At 33.9% G+C, this 22,623-nt stretch overlaps 1 protein-coding gene across 5 annotated transcripts in view; it reads left to right on the top strand.

The window, feature by feature from the left end:
- Positions 1–22,623, top strand: part of LAMA2 (laminin subunit alpha 2) — a 747,833-nt gene that overhangs the window by 519,348 nt on the left and 205,862 nt on the right. For all 5 annotated transcript variants that reach the window (XM_023503203.2, XM_023503202.2, XM_031964285.1 and 2 more), the window contains 4 exons: positions 565–745; positions 3,684–3,820; positions 9,896–10,132; positions 11,411–11,554. In XM_023503203.2, the coding sequence (XP_023358971.1) occupies positions 565–745; positions 3,684–3,820; positions 9,896–10,132; positions 11,411–11,554 (699 nt within the window). The remainder of the gene's footprint in view (positions 1–564; positions 746–3,683; positions 3,821–9,895; positions 10,133–11,410; positions 11,555–22,623) is intronic.

The following is a 22,623-nucleotide window of genomic DNA, read 5'->3' as shown; positions in this document are numbered from 1 at the left end:
AAAGTTTCTCTCTCTTTTTGGTTTTATATTATAGATAGAATGGAACAGAAGAAATATCAGTCCAAGAAAGAAGGAGAGAAAAGATTTTGTTTTCCAATTTTTCTGAAATCATTTTAAAATAATATCAAAAACATCTATAACACTTTTTGCAAACCTATAATCCAGGACCTGAAAGAAGTTAACTAAACTTTAAAAAAAATGAAACTATGAACAAGGGAGGTTTTAATTAAAACTGGAAGTCACCCGTGGCTTCTATCTTTTGGACAGATCATTGCTATGACCTTGGGACATGTGGGAAAAGGCTAGTTAAAATGTTACAGACCTCAAAATATTGCCCCAGTGCTGCCCTCACTTCTGATGTGACTTCAATTTAATAGTTTTTCTCCTCTGCTATGGTAGGAAATGTCTATTAACTTTAATAACAGTCTAGCTGTCATAGAAATAGCATAAAAGAGAGAAACCCACAGTCCACAATTCCTTCTGTTCCCACCTGCATACTTTGTTTAGCTGTTATGATTTTGGCTTATTTGTCCTTAACTGGTTTTCCTTTTCCTTCCATAACAGCCTCAAACCTTTGGCCTACAATCTTCCCAGGGCTGTGTTCCTTGCAATTGCAATTCCTTTGGATCCAAGTCTTTTGATTGTGAAGAGAGTGGGCAGTGTTGGTGCCAACCTGGAGTAGCAGGAAAGAAATGTGACCGATGTGCTCATGGCTTTTTTAACTTTCAAGAGGGAGGTTGCACTTGTAAGTAAACAGCTATTCCCCTTCATCTCATTATTTAAGATTTTGAGGGGAAAGAAAAAGCTGCCTTTTTATTTTCAGCATCCTAGAAAGAAGCAACAGAGGAGGGAAGATTGCTCTTGAGACATGATTTCCAATAATTGGGAGGAACTGATTGCTAGGGTGAAATGATAGGAAGTTTGAGGAACAAGCCCAGGCCACCCAGGTATTCATTCCTCTTCAGTCTGCACTCCTGATTCTCCCAGTCTCTCTATTATGAAAGCTTCTTGAGTATAGTGACTGTCTTTCTTTCTGCTTGAATTTATATTCTCAGCAATTAACACAGTGCCTGAGGGCACATAGTAAGGGCTTAAGAAATTGCTCACTTCTTGACTATGAAAAAAACAGCGAAAAAATATTAAAGAATAGCAAAATGCCCCTAATTTAGACATCACTAATTTAGGATTTGCATCCAATAACTTGTGGGCCCAGACTATCATTTACTTTTGCCTATCAGGCATTATATTATAAATTATATAAAGTTTAAAGCACTACAGAAATGAATTTTTATCATTTCATATGTATTTTATATATTACTTACACATATTTCCATTATCCTATAGACAGTTTTATATATATGAAGAGAGTCTTAAAATCATTTTATTTTCTTCATACATAGAATAAATGTGTTATTCAAATCATTAAATTGAATTAGAACCCCCCCCAAATAATTGCTGATTATAATATTTTTGTAATTTATTAATATTCAGATATTCAAAAATATTACAACCAGCAATTATTTTGGGGTTTTTAATTCAAAGACTGTAGGACTAAATGTTTCACATGCTTGAGAGAATCAAATGTTCCCAGAAATCCTCAAACTCTTTAAACTCATCCATTTACATAGGAACTGAGATTTCAATTAGAAATTATACTCATCTACCCATTACACTGGAGTCATTCTATCCATTATATTGGGGGCAGCCAAATGGTACATTGGAGATAGAGCACCAGGCTTGGAATCAGGAAAACTCATCTTTCTGAATTCAAATTCAGCCTCAGACACTATGTAAACTTTGGCAAGTTATTTAACACTGTCTACCTCAATTTCTTTATCTATAAAATGAGCTGGAGAAGGAAATGACAAATCACTCCAGTTTCTTTGTCAAGAAAACCCCAAATGGGAACACCAAGGGACAAGCATAACTGAAAAACAATATCCATTATAACAAAGGCAGTGTGAAATAATGGAAAGGGTCAGAAAATCCTATATTCAAATTTTGACCATTTCTTATTTGACTTGCAAGTTAATTGGATTTACTAACTATGCAAGTCTTAGATTTTCTGGGTCTATTTCCTCCTATATAAAAGAATTTAAGAAGGTAATTTTGAAAGCCTGTTACAGACCTAAAAGAAAAAAAAAATGAAAAGCCTGAGAATCTAAGGCAAAACTATTAAATTTACTTGACTTAATACTATATTAACTTGAAAAATAATAGAGCTGCATTTTTAAATGCATAATATATATTCAAATTTCTACTGTTTATATAATAGTGCCTCCAGTCATAGACTATACAGATGAGAATATTAATATTCTTCTAGAGGGTTAGTTATGCTAATCACTTTGTTAAAGGCAAAATTAGCAAAGAGTCTAAATCAGAGAATTGGACAAGCTGCTCTCTCAGGCCACACTTTTTATTCCATACATAAAGCTGACTTGAATCATGGTATATTCCTGAAGGAATATTCCTAAAGGAATCCAGGATCTAATTTTGAATGCATGCTTCATTATTTACTGCTTGTTTGACTGTGGGCAAACCATTTAATTTCTCTGCTCCTCAGTTTCCTCATCTGTAAAATGAGATTAGACTAAATGACCTCTAAGGTATTTTGAAGCTCTATATCCATAATCTTATGATCTCTCTCAAACTTTTTGTCCAGTGTTGACATATACTTTTTTTATAATATTTTACTAGTATCAGCTCTATAAAAGTTAATTTGCCATCTCTTACCTTAAATCTATTGAGTTCAAAAGTTTTATAGCATCACTTGTTACAGGAAGCCTGACCAACCTCAACACATTGTATAAGTGAATATAAAATAAGATTTTTCATGCTACTTGTGTTCTTGTGCTTACCCCACCAAATTTCAAGTCCCTTTTTTTTATTTTGAAGATAAAACAATATTATATTTATAAAGTACTTTGCAAATCTTGAAATACTATTTAGATGCTAGTTATTATCTTGTTTTTTAAATAATTATAATCCCCTTTTTAAAAAATTATTTTGTTAAAGAAGACTATACTGGGAATCCAGTAGCCTAAGAGAAGCAAGACACTAAATGTCATATAGGCAAGAAATAGAATCCTTCATTTACACAGATTTGAAATCTTCAAAACTTTACCTTGATATTCCCTGGGAGAAAGGGATGGGAAAAGATGAATCTATTGTTTGTTCTGTATCTTCCAACATTGTAAGGAAAAAGCAAGCTAACTACACAGAAATAAGGCAGATGGTAAATGCAGCCTCTAAAACACTTTGCACGCAAAGTAGTGTTCATGGCGAAGCATTTTTTCTTTAGACTTGCAGAGTTGTAAAACACTTGCTGATGCAGATCATTTTAGTTTTTTATTCACCAAACTGAAGTTCAAAAGAACAAGTCTTATACCTGTTGTTTACAATTCAGCTATATCAAGGAAGGAGGAAAGGGAGTGAGCAATTTCATATGGTAGTCAAAAAACAATCAGAAGCAAACCCCAAATGAACAAATACTATCATAATTATGGTACATAGAATTAGAATGTAATTAACTTTTAATAATCCATGATAAATTGAGAAAATATTTTAAAACTTAGTGAATTGGAAAAGTTTGAACTTAGAGAATTAGGTGAAAGATAATATCAAGATTATATGAAAATTATACTGATGATTATTTCTTGTCTTTTTTTATGTTTCCTGTGAAGCCTGTGAGTGTGCCCATCTGGGTAATAATTGTGATCCAAATACTGGCAAATGTATTTGTCCTCCCAATACTATTGGAGACAAGTGTGATAAGTGTGCACCTAATTCTTGGGGCCATAGCATCATCCATGGCTGTAAGGTAAGTAGGTTCATTCCTTTCTGTCTCTATGGTAAAACCAGAGAAGGGACTGTTTTTCTTTAGTGAGAAAGTCTTAACTACAACCAGAAACTGACAAAGCTCTCCAGGATCGTGCTTATTCCGTTAGTTCTAATACTGATTAAATCAGCCTTAGAAATGTGAACCTATATCTAACCAGTGTTAAATCCTAATTATGCAGTCAATAATCTTTTTAAACTATCAAAGTTACACTTTTTTCATAGTAATACATACATGGAACAATTACATTCCTGAAATGTCATAACTGATACTGTATGTTATAAACTGTGATCTAAAAACATTATGGGAATTTAACCATTTAAAGTATTCCTGAGATAATTATAAGATGGAAAGCTTTGTAAAGCAAATAACTAAAACTCTTATTTGTCTGATTGGTAAGTTTGGATTTCTATATGTTGGGATTTCTTAAAAGATGGTTCATATTTATTTTCTCCATTGAGTAAAAGGGTGGGGATTTTTATATATTTTAATGGACAACATTCTAACATTAACATCATATCAAGTCAAGTCCTGTTTGTTGAAAAGTTAAGGTATGGAATTAAATTGCCTGACCTCCTAAAAACCTGATTAAATAGCACTTCTTCAAAAGATATAAGCTTTTATTCATCTACCAAAAAATGTGTCTGAGCATATTACAAGTAGGAATTGTGGACGAAAAATATAACACACTGTTAAGTCTAGTCTTCAATAAAAAAAAAAAAAACTTTTCTCCATCACTTTTTTAAAGTTTAGATGATCAATCAAACAAGTTCTAATTTCTTGTATTTGCTATCTTCAAGGTGTAAAAGCTTACACTAAAAATTTAACAATGGACTCCAGAACACCCCTGGTTACAAAGGCATACATTTAAATATTTGTACTGTCTCTTCAGATTCTGGCTCCAAGGGATTTGGCATGAAGGCACCAGTTTAGACAGAAAGGCACTTAATATATCTGATATTTGCTGGTAGTAACTTTGAAAATAGTTATCAATGAGTATTTAAATGTAAGTACATGCCTTTCTCAGGAAAGGACAAGATACTATTCATCTTGAGAAGGATAAATAAGTTCTTAGGGAGAGCAGTTAGAAAAATATGAGTTCTTTAATGATTGAATATATTAAAGCAAAATGCTGCCATCAAATTTTCAACAGTATCATTTTATTCTATATTATGTTTCTTTTCACTAACTGTTTAAGTGTTAAGTGACCTGCCCAGGATCACACAGCTAGAGACCAGATTTGAATTCATGTCCTCCTGATTCTAAGAATCTTTTATCTACCCCAAATAATCAAATCTTGAATGATACATAATCAGTTTAGAATTATTATTGGCATCATAGATCTAGATTGAAAGAGAACACAGGATTCAATTAGCCTATGTATCTCTTTTACTTTACAGATAAGGAAACTGAGACTCTTAGAAGTTAAATGGCTTGCCCGTAGTCACACAAATAACAAGCAATCGTCAAGATTCTAACTCAGATATTCCATAATTTCAAATTTAATATTTTAAATTCTACCCACTATCTACTGCACTATGTCATTTCTTCAAATGAGGTTTGCATTCCTGGGGCACATACACACTTGAATTCATAAGTGATCAGGGACAAAGGGAAACCAGCCTAGACAAGGGAAGTTTAAAAGACACTAAAGTTATCATCAGAAGACCTGAGTTTGAATCCTAACTCACTCACTTCTTGTGTGACCTCTGTAGCCTTTTTCCTTTCCCACATCCCTTAAATTAAAGGGTAATACTTGATGCTCTCTAAAGTCCTTTCCAACCTGAGATTTTATGATTCTTTCTTCTCACCATTATTTGATCAAAAGACATTTCTACACCACCACTTAATTTTGTTACCTATATGACTTTGGCCAATGAGAACCTTCCATGAACAACAAAGGGTGTTACCTAAAGACATTATAAGTGCCTTCAACAGTGATTTTTTCCCCAAAAAATAAAATCTTAAGTAATTACATGAAGACTGCAACTGTTCTTTTTGGTGGTGGTATCATTCTTGAATCAAGTTTTTCTTGAGAAGAACATGATTTCTGGCAGATTTTGTAAATTAACTTCACAAAGACCACATAATGGGGTGATGTCTCTTCCTGGAGTAGAGAATTTACTTTTCCTGTTTGTCTTTTATAGAAGTTCATTTCTATAAAGTTCACATCACTTCTAAAAAATCTACAAGCTGCCAACAGTACGATCTAAATAAAGATTCATGCATGACATTGGGCAAGTTTCTTTATCTCTCTAGTCCTCCATTTCCTCTTCTGTAAAATAAGGATTTTAGACTAATTAGATGGTCAGCATCGGTCCTGGATTTGTAATCTATACAGTGCTATTGTAAATGCCATATAAATGCTACTTATTACTAACGATGTTGTATTAACTCTCCCCTTTCAATGTTTAACAGCTAATTTTTCTTACTAGCTGTTGACCCTGGGCTTTTGTCTTCCTCAGTTTCATAATCTAGAAAGTGGGAACAATAATAGCATCTCCCTCCTAGGGTTGTTGGGGAAAAAATAAGATATTTGTAAAGGGCTTTGTCTGACTTAAACTGCTCTATAAATGTCAGCTATTGTATTTATTGTTATTATTTTTGCTAAAACGTAAATCTAGTTTTATTTTTTACATACTGGCTGATTATAGGGAAATCATTTAACCTTTCAATCTTCTAGTAAAAGTCCAGACCTGGCTTGATTAAGGAGTTTCCTTACTCAAGAATTATATTGTATTTATATTATATTTATTTATATTTATTAATATATATTTATATTATATTATGTTATATTGTATTTATCCCAATCCATTGATAACACTCAATATCCTTATATTAGGAATCTGATCTGGTGGGACAAATTTGAAAACTCAAATTATAGTAATTATGACCGTGTATGTTTAGTCATGAAATCTCAATAGTTCAAAATTAAGTACCAAGCTAGAGAAAGCAAACTCTTTAATAATGGACAAGGTGGGCATTAAAATCTAAGTCATGTTTTTGGAAGAGTCACTCTCTTCTATATAGTTCCCAGAAATCAAATACTAATATTTATGAGAAATCAAATTAATCTATGCAGTCTTTGGATAGAATAAAAAATATACACATAGAAATTAGTTCCAGCCCAAATGAAATAAAGTAGGGGAGAGGAACTATGGACAATCAGTTCCTCCACATCAGTTTTTTTCTTAGTTTTCCAGATACTTAAGCTAACACACATTTTTAAAAAATCGTATACCTTATCACCTTTCCTTCTTCATTTAATTTTCACCTCTTCAACTTCCTAGGCTGTGTGGGTTTCAAGAAAGAATTTGCCTGTGTTAACACATCTGCTATTCCAGCAGCTCCATGAGTGTCTTGGAGAGAGAGGGGAATGAGATAGAGTGAGTTTCTCTCCTAGTAGGTGTTCTCTCCCCTTCTTTTTCAAAGTTGCTTTATTCTTATATGAAGCTATGTTTCCCTGCCCTAGATGAGCAAGGCACCTCAGTGATCTGGAAAATCCACATAAAATTTTTGGCCCTCCCTTCATACTAGAGAAGTCTACCAGCTTTGTGACTTTCCTTCTCTTTTTCTTGATACTACATAATAGAATACATATATTTTATGCATTTTTGAGTTTCTAAATTTTTTGTGTGTCATCTGTTGGACTTTGCATGTTGCCTTCAGCTTCTGCAAAATTTCCAAAACATTCCTATTTAACCTTTATGCCAATTTGTAATTTCCCGAAATTGCAATGGGGAAAATCACTAAGTGGAAAGGAAGAAAAAGTATTATAATTTTACCTATCTTAGAACTGGAAATCATGTTTATAAGACAAGAATAAGAACTGGCCTCACAATTTCATTAATAGAGGGAAATTTCAGATTAGAAAACTCCCTCTACCAATGCAAGTTATCACTTTCTCTGTAGCTTATATTCTTAGATAGCTGTAAAAATCACTGAGAGTGTGTCATTTGTCCAGTCAGAAATCCAGTTTGAATCCAAAGTGGGATTTGAACCTAATAATTCCTTAGTTGAAAGATGAACTTTCTATCTACTATGTAATAGTACTCTATCTTACATTTATAGTCTATAGAATATTTTAGATGTTTTTAAATTATCCATTTGACTAGAATCAGGCCTAGCAATCTAGATAATTTTATATGTTATAAATCAGAAATCCATCTTATCAAAAGAGATTGGAGAAATAAAAATCTAATATTTGCAATTGAGGCAAGCTAAAACATAAAATCAACTAATAAAATGAAATTGAAAAATCACTTATTAAATGATTACTAATAGCCAAGAGTCACAGTATAATTGTTGGAGACCACACATATACTATTCAATTGCAGGACAGAGGAAAAGATCTGATGGTCCTTAGAGTTTAGCAGAAGCATGGATATGTAAAAGATCAATCTCACTTTCAGTGGAGAACAGGTTCTTATCTAGGATTAGGTTAGGATGGCATGCTTCTTTAAAGAAGCTTTAGGTGCAATAGATACTAGAACAAACCACTAATCTCTGCTGTCCAATATTGCCTAATCTCAGTCTATCATGTAATTCAGAAGTGTCAAATACATTATACATTATTTACCAGTAAAGCCCCAACCATATTAAAATATAATAGATAAATAAAAAGCTAATTTAAAAAATAACATTAATGTGGGATTTTCCCAAGTCAACATACAACCCAAAGGAGGATTATCCTTATTTACAGTTTAGTTCCTTTTCCATTTGCATTTGGGACTATTGATGTAGCTATACCTTCTAGTGCATCTGATTTGGTCTCTAAAGGACTTCAGGGTGCTAAGAAATGATCCTGTGTCTATGGACTGACCCTTAAAGCAAAAAACATCTTCCTGAAGAAGCCCACACATTTCCCCAAGCTATAAACACAAGAATTTCCAAATGTTCAATGTGTTACCTCTTCAGCACAGGTGCAAACCAAGAGTTTAGGAAGCTGTGGGGCTGAAAGGAAGGCAGGCACAGGTGCTAGCCCTTGCTCAGGAAAATTGCCTTCCCACCTCTAGCTAGGAGATTGCAAGTGGAAAACTCTTGACTGCAGCTCCATGGGGAGTATTGAACAGCAGTAGGAAGGAACCAAAATGTTAGTATATGTCAGATTCAGTTACATAGTAACTTGGGATATTATAGATAGCAGTACAAAAAGAGGATGATTGTTTGAAAAGTCTATTCTTTAGTTAAGGTGGAGAGGTAATGGAGTGGATGCTCTGGGAAATATGATAACAGGTGATTTTAAAAGGCTTAGAATCTTCAGAGCTAGGACTTGCAGGATTTGTCCTTTTGTGGCAAAGCTTCTTAACCTTTTTTTTCTTTCTTTGGTACCATGAGCTCCTTTTATCAAAATAAGAAAAAATTAAAGAAAGAAAGAAAGAAAAATTCAAGGAATTTGGAGAAAAGTAATACTGAAATGCAGTTGTCAAAATATTGACAAAAACAAATTCAAGAATTCCTTGAAATCTATACGTGGGCATTTGGCCATGTACACATTATTAAAGTTTGTGGCTTCATTGACATGATATAAAAATATAATGTTAAAAATAATAGCATTTATATAGTGCTTACCATGCGCTATGTATCGTGCCAAGTGCTTTACAAATATCTCATTTTATCTTCACAACTCTGGGAGGGAGATGGGTATTTTCCTCATTCCTATTTTACATGGAGACAAAAGTTAAGTGACTTGGCCAAGCTCATACAGTTAGTAAATCCCTGAGGCTACATTTGAACTCAGGTCTTTCTGCTTAAAGTTTTGTGTTCTATCTACTTCAATGACTATGTGGAATGAACAGTGATGAAACCTGGAAGGGGAAATTTTTGTCTAATAAAATTTACCTAAATCCTAGTTAACTGAGTTCACTTCCAGGCTTCTATTTGGTAAGTAGAGTTCCAAAAGTGGCATGCTATTTATGGTATTTACATCAAATACTGGAGTTTCATTAATTTTAATGAATGTTACAAATAGCTTTCTAGGAGGAATTCTGGAGTTGTGTTTTGAGAAATTTCTTGTGAAATTTAACTAAATTTTGCATTTCATTATCTGTTCTGTAGGCTTGTAATTGCAGTTTGGTGGGATCATTTGATTTCCAGTGTAATATAAACACTGGCCAATGCTCCTGCCACCCAGAGTTCTCCGGCAGAAAATGCTCTGAATGCAATTTGGGCCATTGGAATTATCCTCATTGTGATGTGTGTGACTGCTTCCTGGCTGGGACAGATGCCTCAACCTGCAGCTCAGAAACTGGAAAATGTGCATGTCTTAACCAGAGTGGACAATGCACTTGTAAGGTACAGAGTCAAAGTCTATCAATGATAAACAGTCTTACAATTGTTTTTCTACTTCTCAATGTTATTCCTTATTTCCTTTCCAGTGAATTTAAAGGGAAAATCATCAAAGAGTATATGCTGGTATATGGTTCCCTATGAATATGAGAGCAAAATTCAACTTTTTAGGCAATAAATTATCTTCATCCAAATCCAAGCCAAATCTATTTGGATTTCCTGTTGTGATGCTGTTTGGTAAAGATTTCACAGTTCTTCTGTTTGGTAGAGATTCTATGCATTTACCAACAAGTGATATTTTGCAAAGCAAAACTTTTAAGGGACAAGACTTTCCTTTTTAACATCTGTCTGCCCATTCAAAGGGCAAAAAGTTTGAAATGACAGAAAGTGACCTGAAATGCATTTAGTCTCACTTAAGCAACACGTACCTACTGAGCATCACATCTGTGAGTGAAATAATAAAACACATTAAAAGCAGCTTCTCCTAAAAATGGATCAGCAATTATGATACAAAGCAGAATGCTCTTGTTGCCGTGGAAGTGCTACAGCTTCACATTACCCAGCACCCCTGACATTACAACAGTGACTATCTGAACATTTCAGCCCTCATTAATATTGTTAAATGGTGTGGAAAAATAATCAATTAAAAAGGCAAAGAGGTATTTTTCCCTTTAGATGTTTCTGCAAAAATCAATTCCACTCTAAATACAGTTAATATCATGTCAGAGGTATTCTGACTACTCAAGATAAAGGCCCTGAAGAGAGGGACAAAAGAAATCAGAGAAGAAAGCCCTGGAGGATGGTTTTGAATAGGCTTGAGCCTCCTTTTAAGGAATATTTCTATCAAGGAAGGGCATGCACAGTGCATGTACAGATTATATACAGTGTAGTAACCAAATATTAGCCTGGATCTTATCATTTATATTCTGATGTTGTCCTGCCATTTTTTACATTGCATGGACCTCAATCTAGTGTTCATTATTTTTATTATGCTGCTTCTAAAGTCTAGTAATTCTTTGTTATTGCTTTCAATGGAATTATTATACAATCTGTTGCTTATTTTTAAGAGTACCTCAGTGATATATGTATTTTCAAATAAAATACTTTATCATGCTTATATAAGTCTGTTGTTGACACCAGTTATACATGCCATTGGAAACGGTAAGCTTGATTTCATTTCTATCACACTCTTTGAAAATCCATATCCTTAATAATCTCTTCAAGGACGATTTCCCCTATATCTTTGCCTTTAACCATGGACTGCTACTGGGATTGTCTCTCTAGGTGAATGTGGAAGGTGTCCACTGTGACAGGTGCCGGCCTGGTAAATTTGGACTTGATGCCAAGAACCCACTTGGCTGCAGCAGCTGCTATTGCTTTGGCACGACTACCCAGTGCACTGAAGCAAAGGGACTGATCCGTATGTGGGTGAGTAAGGAACTGCTGAGCCATGTAATGCTATAATGTTATTTCCTGCTGGCATCTTTTAGTCAGGCACTGAGAGGTAGCTAAGAAATGGCAAAACATTTAAGTAACCTTTTCCCCTGTGTACACTTAGAAATAGTGAAGGGACCATGTTCCATTAAATGATCAGCTCTGTTGCTTTTTTTTTTTATCTAAAAAGAGGTACATTTATTTTTTATAAGGTAATAGATGTCAAGAGAATATATTCATCTTACTTTAATTTTGCCTTTGCCTTCCCTTTCTTTGATGTTCTTAATTTTTACATTGTCCAGAAGATTTTTTAATCATTTCTTTTCCCCCAGTACATTGTTCTGCTCATGTCACATAAAAGTTAAATAGACTCAATGTCTGTTCTCTTAAGTGTCTATAACCTTAGACAATGTCATATTGGTTTTCTCTGAGCCATAATAGCACTTACTCATCACAGAGAAAGAGAGGCTATTGATAAATATAGATGGAACCATACATTTATGGACAGGCAATAATAAATCTAGCGAGGTAGCATTGTATAATAAATAAGACTGACCTCAAAGTTAAGATGTCCTAAGTATAAGTCTTGCCTTTGGGATGTATTAGCTATATGATCTTGGGCAAGTCCCTGAATTTCTCAATGCCCCAAGAAATTCTCTAAATTGAATTAAAGAGAACAGCTAGATGTAGTAGATAGCACAGAGCCTTGGGCTTGGAGTCAAGAAGAGCTGAATTCAAATGTGGCGTCAGATATTTACTAGCTGCATGACCCCTGGTGAGTCCCTTAACCTTGTTTGCCTCAATTTCTTCAAACATAAAATGAGCTGAAAAAGGAAATGGTAAACCACTCCAATGTCTTTGCCGAGAAAATCCCAAATGGGGCCATGAAGTGTCAGACAAGACTGAAATGTCCGAATAGCAACAAATAAATTGCAAACAGTTGCTGATCTCCAAAGATAAAGGTATTTTCTCACTGGGAGTTCTTTACACAGATGAAATTGCAAGTCTAGCCTTATATAAGCATACACATGAGTAACATCAGCAATTTGTGATTGCAATTGTGTAAGTTCATAGATTCAGATCACAAATCCTCTGTGACTTAGTAGATGGTTTTAGAGAGAAAGGGGAATCATTATGTTGAAGTTAGCAAGTGTGGGATTCTCCAGGGTTAAGTCCTGTCTCTGACATATATTGGCTGTGTGACTGGGCAAGTTACCTAACTTCTCTCAACTTCACCTATCTCAGTTGTAAAATAGGGGAAATAGTAGCATTTGTTGTGGAGTTGTTTTTAAAAATCAAATGAAAAAAAAAAAACTTGTAAAGCACTTTGAAAACATTATGTAAAAATTAGCTATTATTGTTACCAGATTAATCCTTGGACAAGCATATAGTCAGCGTCAGAGCTTGTCATCAAAACATTTTCCCCCTTAGTATCTAACTTGTCAGGGTTTACACCACACTCTCACAGCCTTTGGGAACCTAGAGCACACTTCAGTGAGGTATCAGGGAAGGACTCTATTCAAGGATGATTAAAAAAAACCAACAACAAATAGATGCATAAATCTATATCTATCTACACCTTCATCCTCTTGGAGCTGTCATGGGAAAAGTACTTTATACTTATTCATGATTTTAAGTGGTTTATGCCCTGTAGTAGGTACAAAGGCATTTGTGTGTGTGTGTGTGAATATATAAATGTACATGTAAGTACCTGCATGCTTATACATATGTTGTATGTCCATGTATATGTGTGTGTGTGTCATAGCATACAAACATATAGGCAGTATGGCCTACTGGGTAGAGAGTTAACTTTGGAGTCAGGAAGACCTCTGCAATCCTATCCTACCTTCAGTACAAACTGGTTTATGACCCTAAGCAAGTCACTTAACCTCTCATCTCAGGCAGCAATCTAAGTCTATAAATCATTGAGCACACGCTGAATTCCTATTGCTAGAGGAAATCTATTCTCTGGGGTTTCCTACACTAGTGACATCATAGATCTTGTATAAATACCGGATGTCCCAAAAGTTTGTATTAAATATGACTAATATGTTATATAATGTACATGTATACATATGTACATGTAACTATATATTTGTATCTATAAAGGGCATTTAAATAGCATATAGTATCGAGATATACATTTATAATATATGTACATGTATATGTGGTATTTAACTAGTATATGGTATAAAAATGCACATGTAAAATACCTGTATAAGGGGTATTTCAGTAGTAAGTATAATGATGTTATAATATGTACATATAAATATATACATGCATATGGTTGTGGGCAGTTAAAAATTTTCAATGACAGGAATGCAGTTTTGGATTTCAGTAAGACTTTTGGGATACAAGAGAATCCAAGATAGAGACCTGTATTGCTAGAGGAAGTTTATTCTCTGGGGTTTTCTGCATTAGTGAAATCATAGACCCTGTGCAAATAAAGGATGTTCCAAAACACTTAGTTTTGTTTTTCTTAGTTTACATTTCAGTAATATTTTCAGAACATGAGAGAGAAACAGAGACAGAAAGATGGAGGCAGAGAAATAGAAAGATCAAGAGAGAGAAAAGATATATAGTCATTCACATACACATGTGTGTATACATATATATGTATATATGTGTATGTTTATACATATATTTATCATTAAATCACTAGTACTAGTAAAAATTATTTTAGATAATTATTTTAGTAATGTAATGAGATAGTCCTATAGGAAAAATGTTTATAAATAGCAAGTAACAGAATAGCATTTAATATATCTTTATATGAGTATTTTATTTATATAGCACTTTAAAGTTTACATAACACTTACCTCACAACAACTTTATGAGGATTAAGGTTCAAATTTTATTTCCTTGGCTTTTCAGATAAAGAAACTAAAGTTCAGAATTAATAAGTGACTTGTTCATAGTCCATCCAAAGAAGAATTTTAATCCAGGTTTCTCAACTCAAAGACCAAAATATTTTGTCCACAACTTAACACCTTAAGAGTTGCAAATAGAACTCTTATTAGTATATGCTGGTTATTAATAAAGTAATTAATTATAAGATGGAATTGTTTAGGATGAACTTAATGCAATTTATACCAACATTTATTGCAATATGGGAAGGAAGAAAAGAAGGGAGGAAGAAAGAAAAAAGGGGAAAAAAAATGAGAGACAGCATAATATAGTAGTTAGAGAGGTGAACTCAATGTCAAGAAGACCTGGGTTTTAGTTTCATCTCAGATACATACTATGTGACCCTAAGCACGACATTAACTTGGTGCACAGATTAACTAATATTAAAAATTGTAGAATATTCTCTGATGTGGCAATGAAAGAAGTTTCTATCAAGAATTCCTTTATTAATGAAATCATAATGGAATAACAGCCAAAAAGTATGTGTGTGTGTGTGTGTGTGTGTGTGTGAGCATTCCTGAATATGCTCTTTCCAACTACAGTCTTCCTCTATGACTACCTCATGGTATGAAGGTTACCCTCAATTCTAAAAGTCTGTATCACTAATAGATCACTAGTTCCACCAGGTCCACTCATCTTGCAAAGATAAAAGAAAGGGCCTATTGAGACTTTGGTTAAGATGGTAACATGAAAGGTATTAATAATTCCTCAAATAATACCAAAATTAGGTAAATACCTAAAACACCACCAAATAGAACAATGATCAAAAAGACCATGCAAACACCAGTAATTTCCTCCATTGAGTCCAAAACTGAACAAGAAGATTGCCAGCAGCTTAAGGCATTCAGAGTAGTGACATGGCAAAGAAGGCAGAATTAAGCTCCAATTCCATAAATCAGGCCTGAAGCTAGCATGATCCAGTCCTAACCCGTCAGCTCAGCAGGAGAGAATAGACAGCTCTGCAAGATCACTGATTAAGGAGACAGTTTGGGATACTCCAAGAGGCCTGGAGCTAGGATTGCTATTGTAGCCACAGCAAGTGGTTTTCTAAATCTCCCAGAAGACTGAAGTCAAGAGGAAATCTCCCACAGTGTATCAGGGGCCTGTACTAGTCATACCAGGAGACAAAGGCAACTTCTAGTTGGGTATATATTAAGGAGGAAACAGATATCAGAACCAAGGACAATAGCCAGATTCTGTCACCAAGAGATGATAGCAAAAGCAAAGGTTTGTGGCAGTATGAGCAGTTTCTTCCAGAACTCCAGAGGTGAAAGGACCAAATGGCGGGGAACCCAATCCAAGAATTGCATAGGACGAAGGATGGGATTTATTTGGCACAAATTTCTAATCCAAAAGTGAGATATGTAAACAGAAGAAAACTCCAAATATAATAGAGAATAGGCCTGATGATAAACTATATTTCCATTGTCCAAAGATAAGCCTGGAGAAACTCATTACTAGGTTAACCACTAGGTCATGAATAGCTTGGCCACAAGAACTCTCCAAGACCATGTAGCAAAACTGTAATCTTCTTTAATGAGGAAAACAGACACTCCTGCTGTGGAAATTAGAAACCCTCAGAGTACTGAAGGTTGAGTATTATCTAGACATTGATACATTCAATCATTATCTATTATTTATACCTACTCCATGTAATGCAAGTTATCCTGTGTCTTCTCCCTCTTCCTTCTTTCTCCTGTCTACTCTCCATAGGAAAAAGGAAATAAAGAGGCAAACTCAGCTGTGCCCACCATTCACATAAGCTGTGCTTGCCCCGAGGCAATTTGATGTTATAACTCTCCCATTAAACATTGTGAAGGTTATTAGCCAGGAAGTCAGGAACTTACACAAGAGTATACAATCTCTACTCACTACAATGACCATACAAGGGAATGGTCCTCAGGCAAAGATTGCGGCCTTTTGACAGGTCAGCTCCCAAATGCTCCCTGACTTCTTCACCCTCAACATTAGCATTCTGCTTTCATGACAAGTCCTCCATTTCATGCAATCTCTGCCTCATAATACTCAGCCTTCTTCTCTGACATAGGTTTATACCTACTTATTGGTGCTCTTAAATACTTCAGCAAGATGGGAACCAATTGCTCCCCTTTCCAGCAGCTCCACAACAAATGCACAGTGAGAGAGGGGTAGGGAATCTTCCCAAGAGTATAGTAGGAAATCTGCCCATCTCAACTCGCCAAACTGTGAAGCATCTGCAACTTCTGGAAATGAATAAAGCATGTGCCAAGCGGTAGGTTGGCAAAGATGACAAATTATAACCCTCCAAGAAATAGCCATTCTGATGAGAAGAGCTGGATGTGGTAGAGGGGAAAGCAGATGATTTGGAATCAGAGGAAGTGGGTTTAAACACTAGCTCAGTTAACTAGGTGTAATATTGGGTAAAACACTTTCTATTCTAAGTCTCAGTTTCCTCAACTTTAAAATGAGAAGGCTGGATTTTGATGATCTCTAAGATCCTTTCCAGTTCTAAATCTATTACCCTATGATCCTATAATTCTTGTGATATGTATACCTCTTTCAGTATGGCTCTAAGTAACAATAATATTCATTTAGTGCCATCAACATTTTCTGCCCCATTTTGTCATAAAGGTCTTGATAAAGTCAATTTACTTTTCTATGTGGGAAAATGTGACATAAGAATGTTTTCATTGTTGGGGCAGTTAAAAGCCACCTCAACATGAAAAAGAAAAAGCCAGGTAAAGTGATTTGAGATATCTGAAGAAAAAAAAGTTGCTTTCACTGAGAGAGGAGAAAAGGAGAGGTTTCGTTGAGAAATTAGTTGGGAAGGAAGGGACTTGAGCAGATAAGAGCATGAAGCCAAGATGGTGAAGTAGAGAGAGCACTCAGCTGAGCTTTCCCAACATTTCCCTTTTAAAATCAGAACTCAAATCAAATTCTGGAGAGAAAGAGTCAACAAAGGTCAGAATGAGACAAATAGAGAAATCTGTGCTGTGACACTAGTGGGGCTGAGTGGAGGTGACAGAAGCAGCAGCAGCTTCAAGATCTCAAACCAAAGACAGGAAGGGGTCATGGCAACTGAACAGAAAGAGATCTCATGAGATCCCTTGCTAGCAAAAGATATAAAAACACATGCTATTTGGCAGATCCATTGCATATATCCACTTCTGGGTTCAAGGGTAGAGAAGAGCACTTTTAGTCAAGAGGGAACTGGAGCCGAAAGGTATTCCTCTAGCATGCCCTTCTCAGAGAAGGTCCTATGCTCTATGAGCAAAGCAGAATTGAATTACTTCAGAAGAAACCCAAGATGTGATAAGTTACAGAAGCCACTCTAAATGTTCATAAGAACTATTGTGTCCTGTCTATGACAGAGTATTCCGACTGTAACTCCAACAGAGTGATGTCATTTTGGTCCTCTTCAAGAACAAAAGACAACAACCAAAGGATCAGGGACCCTGAAGAATAGAAATACTTCTGGTCCCAAGGGAACAAGATTCCTGAGAAGCAGTATCACTTCTAGTCCCAAAAGAACAGTGTCCCTGAGAAAAGAAGCATGGATTGAAATCACCAGGGATCAGAGGTTTTTTTCTGAATAAGAAACAGTGTACCAAGGGAACATTGACCATACCTTTCCCCAGATCATACCATCCTGGAAGCATCAAAATCTTGTAACAGGTTCCCCAAAAATAGATTTGAAAATAGCAGTGAAGAAAAAGCCTGAAAATTGATGTAGTGCTCTTCCCCTTGTGTCATGCCAACAACAGAACTCAACATTAATATAAAGTTCCAAATCAAAAACTGGTATGGAAAAGTGAGCAAATAACAATAAAACAATCTAACCATAAGTGGCTACTGTGCTGACAGGGAAAATCTAGATAAAAACAAAAACAAAAAAACAATACAATCAAGAAAGCTCTACAGGCTCAAAGGGGGAAAAAATGATTCAGGTACAAGCCCAACAAGAATTCCTTGAAAAACTTTAAAAAATAAAAATTATTTTCAAAGTGAAAAAAGAGGGATAGATAAATATTTAGATTTAAAAAATGAAAGCAAAGGGAAAATCTTATAAAATATAATAGCTTGGTAAAGGAGGGAAAAAATAAATTTGACTTTAAAATACAAGATTCCAAAGAAAGATAAAATGGTGAACACGAGAGAAAAGTCATAAAGGACTCATTAAAGTCAATTGACTTTTCTATAGGAAAATGACTTATAAGAATGTTTTCATTTTTAGGCCAGTTAAAAGGACTCTACATAGAAAGAGGGTGCAAGAGTCAGTTAATTATGTTGGGATGATATTTTTTAAAGGGATAGATAGAAAAGACAGATGCCCAGGAGAAATGATAAGGGAGAGGAAGAATGAGAAAAATTGTTTCACATTAAAGAGATTCACAAGGAAGAGCTTTCAGAGTGGAGGGTTAAATGGTAAAAGGGGGCAGACAATGTTTGAAATTTGCTCACTTCTTTGTTGTTCAAAGAGGAAAAACTTTATATTTATTCATGCACACATTCAATTGGTCATCTAACTGACCATTAAGACATAAAATTCTCACAACCAAATGCAGGAAATAGAAATATTAAATGTACCCTTTTCATACCATGATGCAATAAAAATTATATTCAGTAATGGACTATGGAAGCATGGATTAAAAATTAATTGGAAATTAAAAATCTAATTATAAATAATGAGTAGGTAAAAATCAGAGAAATCATTAATAATTTCATTAAAGACAATAATAATAAGACAACATTCTAGAATTTGTGGGTTTCAGCCAAAGCAATACTTAGGGGAAATTTTGTATCTCAATATGTATGTTAATAATTGGACATGCAACTAAAAAACAGAAAAGAAACAAATTTAAAATTCCTAGTTAAACAAAATCAAAATCATGAAAATTAAAGGAGAGATTAATAAAATTGAAAGTAAATGAAAATCAGTGAACTAATAAATAAAACTAAAAACCGGTTTCATTAAAAAAAATAATCAAACCATTGACTAATCTGATTTTTTTAAAAGAAAGAAAAAAAAAAACAAATTACCAGTATCAAAAATGAAAAGGTTTAATGTGATGAAGTCAATAATTAGGAGTTATTTGGTCTAATTATGTCAACTGACAACCTAACTAAAACAGATGAATATTTGCAAAAGCATAAACTGCCTAGATTTACAAAAGAATCTTTTAATAAAAAAAAGTTAAGTAAATTATCAATAAACTCTCTAAGAAAAAATACCCAGAACAAGACATATCGAAAAGTGAATTCTACCAAACATGAGGAACAACTAATCCCAATATTATGTAAACTACTTGAAAAAATAAGTATAAAGGGAATCCTAGAAAAAATCCTTTCAGTATACAAATATGGTTTTGATACCAAAACAAACAAAAACCAAAACAGAGAATGAAAGCTGTAGAATAATTTTCTTAATGAATATTGGTGTAAAATATTTAAATAAAATACTAGCAAGAAGATTATAGCAATATGTCACAAAGATCATATACTATAACTAGATCAAAATTATATTAGAAATATAGGGTTGGTTTAATATCAGGAAAATTATTGGCATGACTAACCATATGAATAAAAACAATAATAGAAATCATATACTATATCAATTATATCCATAAATTTAGAAAAAATATCATTTGAAAAATATAACACTCATTGCTATTAAAAATGCTAGAAAGCAAAGGAATCAATGGAACCTTTCTTTTAAAAAGTAATATCAATTTAAAACCAAGAGCAGGCATTATCTGTCAGGGGGATAAACTTGAAGCCATCTTATAAGATCAGGAGTAAAGCAAAAATATCTATTATTTTTCATTGTTATGCTAGAAATGCTAAACTATGGAAATAAAACAAGAAAAAGAAATTGAAGAAATAAAAATAGGCAATGCAGATAAAATTATGCTATACTTAGAGAACTCTAGAAAATCAACTAAATAACTAGTTTAAAAAGTAACAACTTTAGCAACATTGCAAGATATAAATAAACTTACACAAATCATTAGCATTTCTACATATTATCAGCAGAATCCAGAACCAAGATAGAAAGAGAAATTCCATTTAAAATAACTGCAGATAAAATACTTGGGAGTCTATCTGTCATAACAAATTTAGGAACTATATGAACACAGTTACTAAGCACTTCACACAAAGACAAGACTAAATTAAAGAAATATTAACTTCATGAGTGGGCTGAGCCAATATAATAAAAACAATTATATTACTTATTTGGTGTTATACTAATCAAACTACCAAATAATTATTTTATAGGGCTAGGGAAAAAATAGAAAATTCATCTCAGGGAATAAAAAGTAAAAAATAACAAGTGACTCAATGAAAAAAAAAACAACATGAAGGAAGACCATCTAGCAGTACTAGATTTTAAACTATTTTACAAATCAGTAATCATCCAAACAATCTTGTATCGACAAAAAAAATATGGTGGTGGATAAATAGCATAGATTAAATACACAATATATCATCCTAGTCAATAGTGTTTGATAAACCCAAAGATTCAAGCTTTTGGAATGAGAACTCATCATCTGATAAAAATTTCTGGGAAAATTGAAAAGCAGCTTGGCAGAAACTATACCTAAACCAACATCTCACACTGTATACCAATATAAGTTAGACATAGTGAGTGGTATTCATAAGCAAATTAGGGGATCATGGTAGAATGTGACCAAACGAGATAGGAAAAAATCACGGGGAGTAAAAATGATTATTTTGATTACATGAATTTAAAAAGCTTTTGCACAAACAAAAGATAATACAGCCAGAATTTTTTTTTTTTACAAAAAGAAAAATAGAAGGAAATTTTATAGTATTTCTCTGATAAATAACTCATTTTTCAAATATAGGGAACTGAGACAAACTATGAAAATAAGCCATTCTCCAATTGATAAATGGCCAAGCAAGTAGTTTTCAGAAAAAAATCAAAGCTATCAATAATCATGTGAAAAAATGCTTTAAATCACTAATGATTAGAGGAATGCATTTGTAAGTTAAAAGGTTTTTTGGTACAAACAAAACCAATACAGAAAACATTAGAAGGGAAGCAGAAAACTGGAGAGGAATGTACATCCAACTGTTCTAATAAAAGCCTCATTTCTAAAATATATAGAGAATTGACTCACATTTATAAGAATACAAGCCATTCTCCAATTGAAAAATGGTCAAAGGATATGAATAGACAATTTTCAGAAGAAGAAATTAAAATCATTTCTAGTCATATCAAAAAAAATTGTCTACATCACTACTGACAAGAGAAATGCAAATTTAGTTACCACTGCATACCTCTCAGATTGGCTAAAATGACAGGGAAAAAATGATAAATGTTTAAGAGAATGTGGTAAAACGGAGACATCAATGCATTGTTGGTGGAGTTGTGAACTGATCCAACTATTCTGAAAAGCAATGTGAAACTATGCCCAAAGGGTTCTCAAACTGTGCATACCCTTTTATCTAGCAGTGTTTCTACTGGGCTTGTATCCCAAAGAGATCATATAGGAGGGAAAGGGACCCATATGTGCAAGAATGTTTGTAGCAGTCCTTTTTGTAGTGGCAAGAAATTGGAAACTTAGTGGATACCCATCAATCGGAGATTGACTGAATAAGCTATAGTATATGAATGTTATAGAATATTATTGTTCTATAAGAAACGACTAGCAGGATGATTTCAGAAAGGCCTAGAGAGACTTGCAGGAACTGATGCTAACTAAAATGAGCAGAATTAGGAGATCATTGTACACAGAAACAACAAAATCATGCAATGATCAGTTCTAATGGTTGTGTTCTTTTCAATAGCTCAACCCTAGGGCAAAGATCCAAAACTATGTGGAATAATTTATTCATGTTGGATTGGGTTTGGTTGATGGAACATTTGGATGAGGGTCACTGTTGCAGTGAAGAAAAGGAAAAGTGTATCAGAAAAATGACAAGATAGCCCTTTCTTTCACAGTGGATGATTATTTGGGATGTGAAGTTGTTAAAAACAAAGCAGAGATAGTGTTTCAGGTGAATTTCATTCACTCATCACTCAAGACAATTTAGCAAAGGCTTGGAGAATGGGAGTGGTAGAATAAAAGTGGGTGATGGAAAGTCATACAATTTAGGTACAACATAAAATATATGTAAAGAGGAACAGAAATTAATAGACTAATCTATCTAAG

The sequence above is a fragment of the Sarcophilus harrisii genome, chromosome 4, assembly GCF_902635505.1.
Source record: "Sarcophilus harrisii chromosome 4, mSarHar1.11, whole genome shotgun sequence".
NCBI classification, from domain to species: domain Eukaryota; kingdom Metazoa; phylum Chordata; class Mammalia; order Dasyuromorphia; family Dasyuridae; genus Sarcophilus; species Sarcophilus harrisii.
Note: the sequence above shows the minus strand (reverse complement) of the source record. Positions and strands in the feature narration are given on the sequence as shown.